We start from the raw sequence: 15,516 nt of genomic DNA on the forward strand, positions 1-15,516 counted from the left end.
ATCAGAGGGAGCGGACGCTCTCTAAAGTGCCCCCCCGTCGAGCCCCGCTTTTTTCCAAGCCTCGTTGCCATGGAGACACTTTTTAGTGTATCAGGCTGCCTCATTTCAGTGTGTGGCTGCAAGTAAGATGGCTTTACGGTGGAGAGCTTTATGCATCTGAAGTGCTTTCAGCCAGAAAAGGCACCTGAATTCAGCACGACCTGTTTACAGGAGTCATTTTATGTATTGACATGTGATAAATATGCAGAGGCTGATTTATGTAACTGTGAGTCACAGGCCAGATTGAATCATACCCCAGCACAACCCATCCTACCCCACTATATCCCGTTATGCCCCAGCATGACCCATCATACCCCCATATATCTCATGTACCTGCATCCGATCAGCTTCCTCGCTGGTTTTATGCATGCTGATGCTTGTGTGAAGTTTGTTTAGCTGATGTGGCACCAGTTTGATTTGATTCAGTTCAATTCAATTCGATTCATATTTATACAGCACCAACAACAATAGAATCATCCGAGGGCACATTCATGGATGACAATTCAACTGCTCCACATGAGCAGCTCCGGTTGGAGGTCAGAAAGAGAAAAGGGGAGCAGCAGAGATCAACAGGCAAACAAGCTGACATGAAAAAACAGCTGATCCACTCGTTGCAGGAAGTTGAAATCATAAACTAACACTGAACACTACAAATCACCAAAATCATCAGCATCAACGTGCAGAAAACCTGCACTGACCAACATAAACTGATAACATGTAGCTTCTGGGCTGAAGGATTCTCAGACAAGCAGGTGAATTATTCACTCATTGAATGTAGGACTGCTGTGGAAAAAAGCCCCATGTGCTGTGTTTTTCATTTTTCCGTGTCCGCTCTCTATAGGGGGAACTGGCTTCTTATGTAAGCAGTGCTTGAACTGGGGCAGAGTGGTATTTCAGCACTTTCATGTCTGACTCTTGAAGAAAACCAAGGAAAAGAAAAAAGTCCCACCGACTTCATGAAAGCAGGTTTTCTTTTAAAGCAAGAAGAGATTTCACAGGACAAACTCACATGTTACCAACTGTTACCCATGTTTTGGACATTTCACAATGAAGTAGACTGAATGAAATGAGCAGAGCATCGGATGGTGTAATGATAATGAAGGATCAGCACTCTCAATCAGCCACAAACCACAACATTTAATACACTACAGTCATTCAAAAAAAATGCAATCAGTGTGTATCAATTTCTGCTCTTTTTGCATTTCTTTGTAACCTTTTCATGTCTCTGCAGTCATGTCACGTCTCTGAGTCTCTTTCAGATGATTGTATAGCTTAATTACATCTGATTGCAGTTCTTTTGTGTCTCATAGATAACGAGATAGATAATGAGACACCAATCATAAAGAATTGTATAATATTGCAGCAGCTTGTGAACAACCCAACTTAGTTATTAATCATTTGCATCTCTTTGTGATGATTTTGCGTTTCTTTCTGCAGTCTTTTCTCATCGGTTTTGTCTCCATTTTGAAATGTTGTTTCACAGCTTAAGTGTGTCTCTTTGTGTTCATTTTTTGTGTCACTGGGGTGTTTTTATCCTTCTTTGCAGCCACTTTTAATTATGCATGTTGCTAAAAATATAATTGCACAGGTATTTATGCCAAAGATACATAAATATTTGAAGGTATTTATGAAATAAACATGACCTTATGATTAATTCTTCCAGTTTGTATAATTCGGCTCTGTGTTATTCTGAGAGTTAGCGTGTGATCAGTGATTACATGATTAAGGTTTTTCCTCTACATATGGTGCATACATACATGTGCACATTACAAAATGCATCTCCTTCATGTTTTCTGTCACTTCTCATCAATAAGACACAAATTCCTCCAGCTGCAGCCGCCTCACGTGCACCGTTCACGTGCAAATCTGCAAGTGAGCGAGCGAGCGGAAACAGGAAGTGGAGCGCGAGAGACACTTATTTATTTCCTCCAGTTCGAGACCTTGATTGCTAAAGGAGCTCGGAAGATGCTGAATTAACCTGCAATGAATGACACTCCGGCACGACTCAAAGTTGCCATGACGACTGTCTGATGGCTGTGCCGTGGAACTACTGACGCCCATGGACGGGACCTACGGGTCAACCACCATGCAGACTTAACATATGTCACAGTGGAGTGTGCCTCTTTAAGGAGCTTGTTCTCTTCAAACTGAGCTGTGCAGTCTCCACCGCTAAAGTCATTTATTCTACAATGTTTAGGTAAAAAAAAAAAGAGGAAAATTATCGGTATCACACAAACCTCAATCGCTTCATTTTGGCTGGCTCGATAATAGCTGTAATCCTGAACTGGATTGACATAAAGCAAAAGGATAAAGTGGTTGGAAGATAGATGGATGGCTACTAGATTTAAAAAATTTGCACAACAATAAACACAGCTAATATTAAATCCCTACAATCCCAGAGAGACTTTGACACTGTAATTTATAAAACCCAAAAGACTGCAGAAGAGTATTAAAGTCAATCAATATCTCGCTGTATTGATGTGCAGAAGCTTTGCCGTCAGCTCTGCAGGAGGAGCAGGACGGAGCTGGTCTGTTGACTCGATCCTTGAGTCCAGTGATCAGACCCTCCTGTGCAAACAGATTCAACAGAGACGAGGACGTGTCCCGAAGACTGTGGCACTCCAAAGCAAATCAATTTGTCATTAATGCCTGAACTGAGAGGCTAAAAAGGAACCAGGAAATGGAATTATTCCCACAGTACACTCATAATTACACACACACACACACACACACACACACACACACACACGGAGTCATAAAAGCAATAATAACCTGTATGATTTCATTTGGAGAACAAATTTCATTTTTTTTTTTCCACACTGTCTACTTTATCTTTTATAAAGATGAGATTGCTGTGATGTGTGAGGGAGACACACTTAAGACAGACAAACAGACATATAGAAAGACAGATAGCTATAGATAGAGCTCAGAAGGCAATCTTCCACACATATAAAAGGTGTTGCTGACCACTTGTGGCTCTGCGAATATTTTCAGGATCTGCTACCGTTTTGTTTCTCTGTTGCAGTTCTCCGATTCCTGGAGGACAAGAATGCATCGGCACTCGCCCTGCCAACAGTTTCACACAATCCTGCTAATCGACAGTTGGTGGGGGTAATGTGCCAAGAAATGCAGAAGTGCACCAGTGAATGAAAGGGAGAGCTCGTCAACGTGTCTGTGCGCCATCATGGCCGCGAGATCTCAGAAAGAGGAGGCTTGCTTGGAGGGTTTGTGAGAGGAAAAATGCATCGAAGTCATTGGCTTGGCTACTAGGATGCGCATGATTGGCTAAAATCATATAAAGTTCAAATTCCTGGAAGCTCGTTTCATAAAAAAACAAAAAACAAAAAACAAACAAACACTGTGCCTCACAGTTAATAACTATAGATGTCTTATAAATGGGACCATGCCTGGAATACGAACTACACCGCAGGAGACAAAATCCTTACACCTTTTTGTAAAGCCCCTACATTGGTTGTCTTCAAGGTTTAGAAATGATTTTATAAATCTCTCATTGGTCATTAAACCACTCACCACTCATCTCTCAGCTTTAAAGCTGCTGAAATAATCTGTGTGAGGATCGGAGGCCGGCTGGGAGCGATTTCATCTCAGCTCAGTGCAGCTTGGTGCTGATGTGAGGAGCTCTCCATGGTGCTGAAACTGAGAAACGGTTCACAGTGCCTCCCGTTCAGTTCTGAGAGCCTCGGCGTTACTGCAGCTCCACTACCTTCACAACTACTCTATTTTTAATTGATTATTTTTAGGAAATAATTGGCACAGTAGCAGAAACTGAAGATTTCATAGGATTGACGCTCGGTATGTACTCCCTACGCTTCGCTGTGGAATAGCTGTTGGTTTTAGATGGTATATTTTCCTTAAGATTCCTATTTCTCCATGTACTAACTCTTTCCTCCTCACAGTAACATGAAACATATCCTAAACATATCCTCTAAATAGCATTAGCATTAGCTGGTACGGCTGAGATTAGCATTAGCATGCTGAAACAGCGGTTAGCTCTCTACTGCTCCATGAGCATGATTGCTTCATATAGTAATAACATTCAGATTATATCTTAATCTTCCTCCTACTAATCAAACTCATCCAATCAAATCTAAAGTCAGGCTTTCATGAAAAGTAAAAACCTTTGAATTTAACACCTGATATCAATATGGTTTCACACTGAAAGCCTTCAGTATAATAAATAACTTTTGGGTTCAATAGAAGAAAGTTGGAAGAAAAAGTGATCAGTCTTCATATAAAATGGGTAACAGTTGTACTATATGTCATTTTAGCTATAGCTATAGCTTTTCTTAAAAAAAAAAACACAAGAAATGTTGGGAAAAGAAACCACAGCCTGAATTCATGATTACCCATTTCAACAGTTAAAACTACAGCATGAGTTCTGTTTTTCCATGTAGCTAAAAAGCTTTTTAAAGATGTAACTAGCAAGTGTGAAGAGGATCTAATTTTCATTAGCGCTGCACATCCGACCTGTGGAGTATTTAATTCAACAACACAGTCTCTCCTCCACTGTGAAATCGACCGGCTGGTAAAACTCACCCAGAAAGCAGGAGTGAGCCTGAAAATCACTGCACAAGATGATCAATGAAAGGATTACCAGAAAAACGCTGCTCAAGCCTCAGAGCTCTATTATTGAAAGGATGCCCACTATAAATGCAATGTCACAATGTCTTTGTATTCTGTAAGAAAGTAAACACACACTATATTATATAAAGTGCAGTGTGTTGGTCTAAACGCACATGTGGGATTAAGGGCTTGTGCTTCTCTCCAAGAAAGATTCACAAGAGTTTGTAAAAGAGCTCATAAAATCTGTAAAAGGAAGGGTCTTGAAGAAGCCCAGCTCATATTTCTCTCTCACCACACAGATGTTGTCTTGACACTGAAGTCCCGTTTTTGGCTTTATCCTGCATCCCTTTAAAAGACGTAATTTAATTAAAGTACTCGAGTAAATACGAGCATGTTAAACACACTGAGTGAACAGGAGGACACCACCTGAACCTTGTTACCACCCACTGAAGATGAGAGTCGTTCCTGCCCTCTGGAAGCCCCCCTAGGGTTCATTCGCACTGACATTTGCCTGAAGGTCACTCCTTAAGTTCTCCAGTGTGTATAAACGCAGCCTCTCTGCATCACGGCAGGTTTAATTAACTGAGCTACGAGCTGCAGGTGATCCACTGCTGAGAGCCTCCGTCTGCATCCCAACGTCTCTGTGCATGTTTGAGCTGTAGACACCCTCCGTGGGGGGGGGGGGGGGGGGGGGAAGGGTGATAACCTCCTCCACACCCCCCCCCCCACTGCTCCATTATTGTCTGTCCACTGAGCAGCAACACACATGAAAGGAATTTCCCTCCAGGATCAATGAAGAAGCGCGATTCATTATTATTTCATTAAGAGCGCCTTTGTACAGTATGTCCACGAAGATTTAATAATGCAGAGGAGAACTTCGTGTTTCTCAACCTAGGGTCTGGGACCCTCAATGAAGAGGCAGCAAGATTTCCAAGCTTCCATTTTTTTTGCAGTACATCCACACACAAAAAAGAAGATATCTGTGTATTATAGAGTTCAATTGCTATCAATTTAAAACCATCGCCTGCAAATCTCCCAAACTGAACCCCAGGTTTCTCCTGGGTGTCAATTCTGTGAGAACTTTGCTTCACTGCTTGCGGTCTGGTTCCACAATTCATGCATACTGGATGTTTATTAAAAGGAATGAGAAACGGCATCCCAGCATGTTTTATTGATGGATAGATGGCAAACTGTCATTAATATGCAGACTCCATATCTCCACTTTCCCCGATCTACAGACTATAAAATCATCTCCAGGATTTTATCTACTATTAATTCTGCTTGTATAGGACACATTACTCAGCTGTTCTGATGATATTAAATCTTTTGCATTTGTAAATGACTGTTTTCTTTCTCTTTTTGGACCCATTTCTCTCCACAGGTAAACATGGTCATTAATATCAGGTTATATTAAAATGTTTCACTAATCAGGTTGAATTCAAGATAAGAGGTTAATCTGTTTCCTTCTGATCACAAAATCCTCTCAATAATCAAAGAACTCCAGAAGTCTGACAACCATCTTGTTGTTCGGTAATCTGACTTTGACAATCCTCATCAGTCTGAACTGAAGAGAGAAAGCAAGAGCAGAAATCTGTTTCCTTCAAAACAAAATCGACGAGCTGCAATCACAGGCCATTATTCTGCATTCTGGATTTCTACAGACACACACACACACAGAGGCTCTCTGAGAGCTATTAGCAATCAGAGGCATGTCTGCGGCAGCTTCACTTCAGACTCTCTCAGCCCTGCAACACTGGGAAAGACGATGCCTCGAACAACATGTTCTTCAGGAATACAAAGGAGGGAGAAAGACGATCACAACTTAAGACCACCACAGTCTGTCTTCATCTCTTCAGATCAGTGTCAGTGTTGGGAAGCTGTTCCGAACAGGAGGTTTTGAGGTTCACATCAGAGGAAAAAGCTTTTAGAGGTTGCTCAGTTGCTGTAAATTGGCTGGAATCCAGTTTGTACTCATAGCTTTGTGTTTCTGAATTCTGCCGGCCTTCCTTTCATCATCAACTGCACACACCTTCCTATAGAAAATCTCATCTCTCCTGGAAAGATCAGCGCACCTCCTGTCTCCAGTCCACACCTGAGGCCTCCCTGCCACCCTCCTCAGCTTTACCTGCTCCTCCAGCTCCTTGGTCCTGGACCTGCTGACTCAGCGACAGCCCGGAGAGAAGAGGGTCCACTGGGCCTACAAGCACACCTCCTCCAGCTCCCCCTCACGATTAGCGTCCATGTAATCACAGCGTGCCACTGTGTGTGCAGGAGTCCAGGGAGAAATGTGAAATGGAGAACCTGGGGCCTGGGAAAGCAGCCAGCACTGCCAGGAACACACCCTCCAGTGGCATCAAGCCCCGCCTCCCCTGGAACATTTATCCGCCCTCTTCAGCAGCATCACTCCGACCTCCCCTTCAATCCGTCCTCATTTCATCATTTTTACGTCCCATTTAAAACTCTCATAACCTCAAGCTTTCTCCCTCCTAATGCTCACATGCACAGGCTTCATGAGCGAGCTGAAGCAAAGTGGACGTACAAAGGAAAGCAAACTGATGACTATATTTACCCCATTCAGCTGCAAAACAAATGAACAAAATGTTATAACCACATCAAAGGAGCTAAGGCTAAATAAAGACCAAGACCAAAAGAAAACCAAGACTTTAAGGGATCAAGACCAAGACCAAGACCAGTCACAAGCACTACAACACTACTCTAGCTTACAGTAATAGCGAGCACTAACTTGTGCAACATGATGCTAATATTTTTGTAGCATAGTTGATGAGCGAACAGGTAAAACTCAAATTTCAGACACCTGTCATGAGAGAATTAAAAATTTTCTACATTTTACCACAATTTTATTGTGTTATTGTTTCTTATTGCATTCTCAATTTAATGCTGCTCAGTACTCAGACACTTGAGCCTCATATTGTTGTTTAAAGATTCATCTTTGGGGATTTGTGCCTTCATTTTGATTCTGATGGTATTAAAGAAACTGAAAATGAGATGGAGACGGAGTTACATGCACTGAACTGCTGCCAATGACTGGAATCCAAACACTTCCAGTTAATGTCTTCATTTAAGATGTAGTGTTTGGGCAAATGTATATGGCCTAAGTCTGTGGTGACTCTAAAGTATTCAGAGACTCATACTAGAACTTCAGAGGAAATAAATACCTTTCGTGTAAACATCCACAAACCCGCATGCAGCTGATAGAAAAGGGAGCCAACTGATTTCCCTGGAAGCAGATCTCTGTGTAAATATGTGCACAGCAGCTAATCCGAGGGGTTAGTCTCTGTGTTTGTGTTTGGTTTAGCTGGAGAAGAACTGGAAACCAAGGAGGAAATTTGAATCAGTATTTCCATACTAGTAGTTCAGAAATGTGTCGTCTACCAATGAATTCAACTCAATAATTGAAAAGAGATGCAAATAAATCATGATGATTCTATTATTTAAAGTGACAGTGCAACAGTACAGCGGGATTTACATCAATGCACACCAAGTCCTGCATTAGCCACGAGGCTACTGGAGCCTGGAAGGAGAGACATGTAAATCTTTTCTACTCTTCATATCTCTAGAACAGCTGTAATCACCTAAATATTTTAAATCCTCTTTAAACTGCAGGCACTCACTCTCTGCCTCATGTGCACGCACACGCACACACACACACACACACACACACACACACACACACACACACACACACACACACACACACACACACACACCCCGGGAATCAGTGATCATCTCTTTCTAACTCCCAATATCTCCAGAACAGCTGCGAGCTCCAAAATGTGTGATTGAAATGCATCCTCAGACTCAGAGCCGGGTCCTTCCACACTGATTCCTTATGAGAGCGGACTGAACATCACAGTTATTTCAGTTCCATGACAACCACAATGACATGTTGGAGGGAAAAACTGGACAGCAGAAGCGCCACACAAACCAACACGACAGACTCGCTTCAGATAACAGTCACATCAGCAGATTTTAAACTATTTAACCAACTGGGACCTGAGTACTCTAATTTCTGGTAACAGGAAAGACACTGTAGCAACAGGATGTGTAAAACAAAGAGAAATAATATAGATGCTTTGGAGATTTAGTCATCTGCAGACAGAAACACTTGAATGCTGGATGTTCAATTTAAATCATGTATTTCCGAAGGAGAGCATTAAACCTATGTAGCCATCTGGAAAAGGCCACAACAGAGCAGAATGAGAACAGGACGTTACTGTTTCCTGACACGTTTAGATCCAGCACAGCATTTCAAAAATGGAGAAAAAGTGAAAGTGTATTGTCTCAGTGGGAGTAAATCCATCTATTATCTGCTGTTGGGAGCAAAATGGGAAAGCTTCAGACTGCTGCTGCACCTTCCGGTTGCCATGGAAACCACCTGAATGACAGGCTAGTGGCTGCTTAAGCTGCACCATGAAAACAGAGAAATATTACATTGGACAGGCAGTGATTTTTATTTTTTTTTCCATTGTTCCAGCACAATCTCTGTCATTGTTTCCTTTCGGATCTCATCTTCTCACCTTTACATGCAAACATTTGACCTGCACAAACTGACCTGCTCATTCAGCATTTAAAACAACTCTTCAGAGATGTGATTATTAATCACATATCTCTCTCTGACTCTCTCTCTTTTTTTTTTTTTTTTTTTTTTTGCACAGCCCTCAGCAGGCATCCTGCAGGTCAGCCCGATTACATCACTCTGCATGATGCTGTAACTGTACATCACAGGAGACGTACAGGTGAACACTGGGAGCGGGGCACGCGCGTCAGAACGAGGACCGTGTGCGCCGTCATCCGTGCGCGTGACAAAAGCGGCGGAATGTGGACTCACCTGAGCTGAAATGGGAGCTGAGCGCGCAGCCGGTGCCGAAAAACACCGAGGACGCGGCCGCCAGCAGCGCCAACATCATCTTTCACAGCCCAGGGATGGAAAAAGATGGGAAAAAATAGAAGAAGAAGAAGAAGAAGAAGAAGAGAGAGAGAGAGAGAAAGCAGGGCCGAGCTCAGAGGAGAGGATCGGAGGCAGATCTACAGGGCTCCATCGCTCCTCTCTGAACCGGCCTCTGGAGATCCGGACGCTCGTCCCTCCATTCCTCCGGATGGACGCGTAAAATAACACATCTAGATTCACACAGACTGAGGTCGCGTCTATTCTGTAGCTTTTTAGGAGGAGGACAGAGGAGGAGGGATGTCAAGTCCTGCCTGGTAGCAGTTTAAGTTGAGCCGGAATTGAATCCTTTTGTTTTTGGCACCTGGATTCATCAAAAAGAAAGAAAAAGAAAGAAAACACCGCAAGTGTTGAGACGTGACGAGAGATGGAGAAAGAGGTTCAGGTCTGCGCGGGAGCTGTCCGAGGTGCTGACAGCAGGAGCGCCATCTTGCTCGGTAATGCGCCCAAATAGCACTGATGGAGCGGCTTTTCTGCGCGGAGGAGGAGGAGGAGGTGGGATGAGGAGGGGGAGGAGGAGGGTGGGGGCCTGTTCCCGAGCTGCGGATTGGCTGCCTGGGCTGCTGCCTGCTACAGGACACATGTGCAGGGAGCTTTTTAGGAGCTCGCGCATCTTCTCATCACTTGAGAATATCTGAGGTTTTTTTTTGATCAGACATGTGCGGGTCAGGTTTATTTTTACTTTCTTTTAATAAAAAAAAAAAAAAGAAGCAACACCTTAGAAGAACTGTGTGATGTAAGCAATGATAGAAATATCTGTGGAATATCTCCACTGTAATCCTACTGTTCGGACATGCTGGATGAATGGAGAAGACCCCCTCCCCCACACACTGCATCCATCCATCCTCTCTCTCTTTCTCCCTCTCCCATCTCTCTCTCATCCCCGTTGCTCTTCCTCTTTCCTCTCATCCAGAATCCACATTCAGTCCACTTTCATCTCGAGTGTCCCGGACCGGTAAAATAGAGCCATAATAACCTGGAAATACAAACTCTAAAGCTGTTCTTTGTTGTAGCGGTGATAATATGTGGTGAAAATACTTATATTTTCACAAAACTAAGCAATTATTAACAAAAGAAAACTACATTCTAAATATAACGCCAATATTAATGAAACCTTCTGGTGCAAAATACAGAGAAATGTCCACAAAACTGTTGAATTCTGCATGTTTTTATAAACTCACCCTGATAGAATGGCTTTGAGGCTAATGCTAATTTGCTCGTAATGATCTCAGGGTCTACTCTTAATAAATTTGCTTTGGAAAAAAATCACTCTATTTGAAATTCTTTGTGGTTTCTGAGGCCGGATTGGAGCCTCTTACAGGTTGATTGTTGCCTGTGGCTTTTATTGTGACACCCCAGCACTAAACCCCTTCACCCTTCTTTGTTTACTTCAAATAAAAAAAAAATATATATCGTAAGTAGCATCTTACAAAGTTTGCTCATGAATATTTTCTGGTTGAATGCAAATGAAATATCAGATTATTAATCCCCGGTCGACTATCTTTTCTTTCCACATCTTCACACGTTTGTGATTCTGAGCCACAGAAATGTCAGAAGACGGAGATGAAAAGATGTGTCGAAGCACAAAAAGCATCCTTTTGTCAGAAGCTGCTCCGTCCTCGCCGTGCACCCTGCTCTTTGTTGCATGGATGAATAGTTATGCAATCTTTCATATATTATTAATAGACGTACAGACTCACTGACTTTCGATGGGAACACGCCATTAAAACGCAGCCGGGGACAAAATAAACAAAGCACAAGCGGAAAGGATTAATCAGGTGAGGAGAAGTTTGGGCTGATAAAACCTGGGAAACATGTCAGGTGGTGAAAGCTTCCTTCTATTTATGATTCTTCCATCAGTCGACTGCAGGTCTCCCGAGTAATCAAATTACCTTGCGGTCTTAAGTCATGCAGTCTTTTTTTATTCAGAGATGACCTCAACCAGACATCCACTTCATCCTGAGCTGAGCTTCATCTAATAAAAAGTAGCTGCAAGCAAGAGTCCTGAGTTCACACTTGAATTAAAGCATGAGAGAATAAAATAAGAAAATACTCAAAGACCAAAGTAATCTAATGTATCCTCATTATTAAGACAAGAAAAGTCTATGAAACCCTTCCTGTAGAGCTCATGTAATGTCAATGCGTTGAAATTTAAAGCAGCAACACCTCCGTTCACTACAAGTCTTGGCAGTTTTTTGTGTCACTATTTTGGAAATGCTGAAGATTGGAAGAGACAGAATGAAAAACATGATCCTCCCTTCAGAGCTGCTGTGATGTGGAATAAATCCCGATGAAATCCAAATCAGGAAAGTTGGAATGTATCTACTATTTTTCTGTTCTCATCATGATTGTTTGTAAAGAGTGAAAAGAAAGCTCAATTATTCCTCAACAAAACAATACATTTTCCCTATTTGTTGTAAAGTTTACTGACGTGATTCAAACATCATTCAAAGGTCTACTAACAATAATAACAATGACATTCCTTTATACAGACTTCAATTCTAAACTGACTTGACTAAAATTCAGCTCAAAGTGTTTTATAAAAGATAGCTACAGATGTAAGCACGTGCTTCCATCCCATTAAAGAGTAAAAATGTTGATTTGTTACAACAAAAAAATCCATGACTTCACGGACACGTTGGGTGTGGTTTTAAAACGTAAATACTCTGTGGTCAAATATAATAAAGTTCCATCCATCAAACCCCGTTCATATCTCCATGATGTGTGCGAATCAGAAGTGTGTGTTCCATTATATTATGAACAGGAAATGGAAACTAACAAACAAGCCTCACTCGGTATTCTCGGGGTTTAGAGCAGTTTCCTGGTCAATGTTGGGTTTAAAAAAAGAGCGAGAGAAATGTTTGCTCTCTTGTTCAGCTCACTTTACACAAATTTTTTACGTTGGACAAAATTAAAAAAAAAAAAAAATCCTGATGGAAAGCTGCAGTGAACAAAAGCTCCACAACACTGATGCATTCTGGGATTTTTACCAGCTAAAGCTTACCAACAGCATTTAAAATAGATGACAAATTGAATTAAAATACACCCCGTGGGATGTTCTTTTAAAGGTTTCAAGATATTTTTCATACATTTACAAGCTACTGCAAGAAAACATGTTATTCCATTCATGAGATTATAGAATTTAGTCGATCCTGCAGACTGAACAGGAAATACAACACAATGATCATTACTAATAAATAATTAACTTGAGAAACTAGAAGAAGTGGATCGAAGACAGACTGCAGTCACTCACTACTGCCCTCTAATGTGAAGGGGTGGCATCACTTATATGTTACAAATTGCAGCTCTGCAAACTGAAAATACAAAAAAACTACTAAGAAATAGTGGTAATAACCAATCAACCTACAGAAAATTCCAATATTAATGTTTTTCAGAAACCCATTTCCAACTACAGAACTGTTAAAAACCCAAAAAAATAGAAATAAAAAAAAATAATAATGAAATGATTGAATTCCATACAGAATACATGGATCTTTATCAGTAGAGGAAAGGTTTACTTACAGGTTATTTGAATGCACAGTCACACTTCAGTCCTCCCTCCAGCACTCTGATCTGTCCGGGATCAGGCTGTGGGCAGTCTTATATGCTGCCTGAACAGGGCATGCGATGGATTTTCTGACTGGGAGATGCCTGAACATGTGGAGTCCCTGTCTCAGCATGTCTCCACAAACCCTCCTCCTCCTCCTCTACACATCTGAATGCACTTAAACCTCCTCAGCCTCACTAATGCGTCTGATGGTGAGGACGGTCTGAGGCTGTGCTTCCACAGGATGCCCAGCGAGGCATTCACTGCTCATTTTGCTCATGTTCAGACCGATTGGGATTTAATATAGCTTACCTGCAAACTCCTTCAGAGTGCATGTAAATGGACTAAAAGTTTGATTCGCTGGGGGGAGAGGAGCGGGGCCTGAACCACAGACAGAACCTGACTCCAGCAAAACTTTATAAACAGTTTAACTTCAAGGAACACGGGTTTCATTGTTGGGTTTTAGGACCTCAAACATCCTGTTTTCACTGTGAGAAGACCCCAGGTTGATTCTATTCTGGATCTCTACAGTTGCATGTTCTCCCTGAGCATGGCCTCCTCTACCAAGAGGCAGACTGTTCGTCCGTGTGTGTGATGGATTAAGTGTGTCAGAAGGTACATGGAACCTGTTTCTAAGAGAATATGAGGGAATCTACAATCTGTGCAGGGTGATCCAGCGAGGATCTGACAGCAGATAAAGCACAAGGCGAGGATGATGTGTGGAGGGAGACAGGCTGTGTTTACCTATTTTTGGACAGAAGATATCTCTCTGAGATAATATTCCCTCTGAATCCTTTCTTTTCTGCCTCCTCCTCCTCGTCTCCTTCATGTTTCACTGTCTCCTCACGTCACTTTCCAGCCTCTGATAAACTGTGTTGCATGTCTGCCGTTTCCCTGGAAACAGAGCGGCGAGGGGAAGTCGGACTTGCGGTGTGGAACGTTTTCCCCTCTTTTCACATGAAAAGTGACGAGCTCAAGTACCTTGACGATGTGTTGCTTTGACCGTTTTGTATTCATAACTAACTAGTTCCTTCAATTAGTACTAAACAGTAAATAAACTGCGCTACTTTTCACAGTAGTCACTGTAACTCTGTCACCATTAATCCTGCTAACCTTTGGGTTTAACGCATTCAGTTTGAACAGTCTCACTGTGAAGCAGAGGCAGAGGTAATTAGGGGACAGACAGGGGGACTCATTAGGAAGTCTAAATGTTTATTTGTGTGCATCTGTGTTGGTGTGTGAGGTTTTCAGTCCTGGAGGCACAAACAAAGCCCAGAGGAGTGGAGGAGGAGGAGGAGGAGGAGGAGTCACAGGCGTACAGTGAGAAACTCTGCACGGAGGAAAGTGGAGCCGAGGATCTGCAGGGAAACAGAAAACTGGAGCAATTTAACAGCAGACATGAAAAACAAACGGGAGCTCAGCTTTTTGTCACAGAGCAGAACAGCAGGATGTTCAACTGACGAATTACACTTGAAAAGCTCCTTTGCTTTGTTTACAAGCTCCCAAGCTTCTGTTTGTTTTCTCCGTCCGACAAAAGAAGCGCCCTCGTCCTAATGCGTCAAATGAAGAGTCACACTGCGTCGAAATTCATTTTAGAAATTTTGCTCACTTTGCACTTTCCACGTGTCATGTCAAGACCCAAATTCCATCAATGTGGGTCGAACTTGATTTCAGGTGTCTTTTAAAATGTTTTGGACTTGATTTAATTTAACATTGGTCATAATTCAGGATAACTTTGTATTATTATTGTACCAAATTTTGCACTGGATTTAGAATTATTTGGGACTTAAATGTTGACTGCAGTGACAGACTCAGGCAAACTCTGCATTGTTTTTTGTGTTCTAAAATGTGCCCATTTCAAATCCCCTGCTGCAGCAATGCATCATGGGAGTGTTCGGTCAGTTTAAAAGCACAAAGCAGATACGACAGGACAACAAAATCTGATAACGATCACAAGGATAACAGTGCATATTCTGTTGTGTTAAACACTATATTTTACTTTACACAATACCGGACTTTTTTCCTTTTAGAAGAAAGGCAGATTAAGGGATCTGGACACATTTTAGTATAAATTCTGATAATATATTACATTGTCTTTATCAGAAATATATCGTCTTTGGAAGAAATGTCTCCAACTGGGGTTTTCTACCAGCAGGTTAAGGGTCAGGTTCAGGCTTTAATCATTCAAACTGCTCTGTGACACAGAGTTTCTTCTCTCTGCAGTTTGATTGCGTTGATTTCACCTCCAGGAGCAGGACGTGACACGTCCACTGCCGCCCCCTGTTGTTCCTCTGCTCTGTTTCTGCGTCCCGGCTCCATCTTCTCTCCACACACACGGCAGCGGCGGCGCCTCACTCTCACACACACACATCGCGGCAGG

General features: G+C 42.2%; 1 protein-coding gene across 1 annotated transcript in view; it reads right to left on the reverse strand.

Moving 5' to 3' along the window:
* The window catches only part of aatkb (apoptosis-associated tyrosine kinase b), a 45,847-nt gene extending 36,275 nt beyond the window's left edge, over window positions 1-9,572 (reverse strand). The window contains exon 1 of the mRNA XM_030097632.1: window positions 9,473-9,572. Coding sequence (XP_029953492.1) covers window positions 9,473-9,551 — 79 coding nt within the window. The 5' untranslated portion in view covers window positions 9,552-9,572. The remainder of the gene's footprint in view (window positions 1-9,472) is intronic.
* Between the last annotated feature and the right edge of the window lie 5,944 nt (window positions 9,573-15,516).

Source organism: Salarias fasciatus, chromosome 8, assembly GCF_902148845.1.
Source record: "Salarias fasciatus chromosome 8, fSalaFa1.1, whole genome shotgun sequence".
NCBI classification, from domain to species: domain Eukaryota; kingdom Metazoa; phylum Chordata; class Actinopteri; order Blenniiformes; family Blenniidae; genus Salarias; species Salarias fasciatus.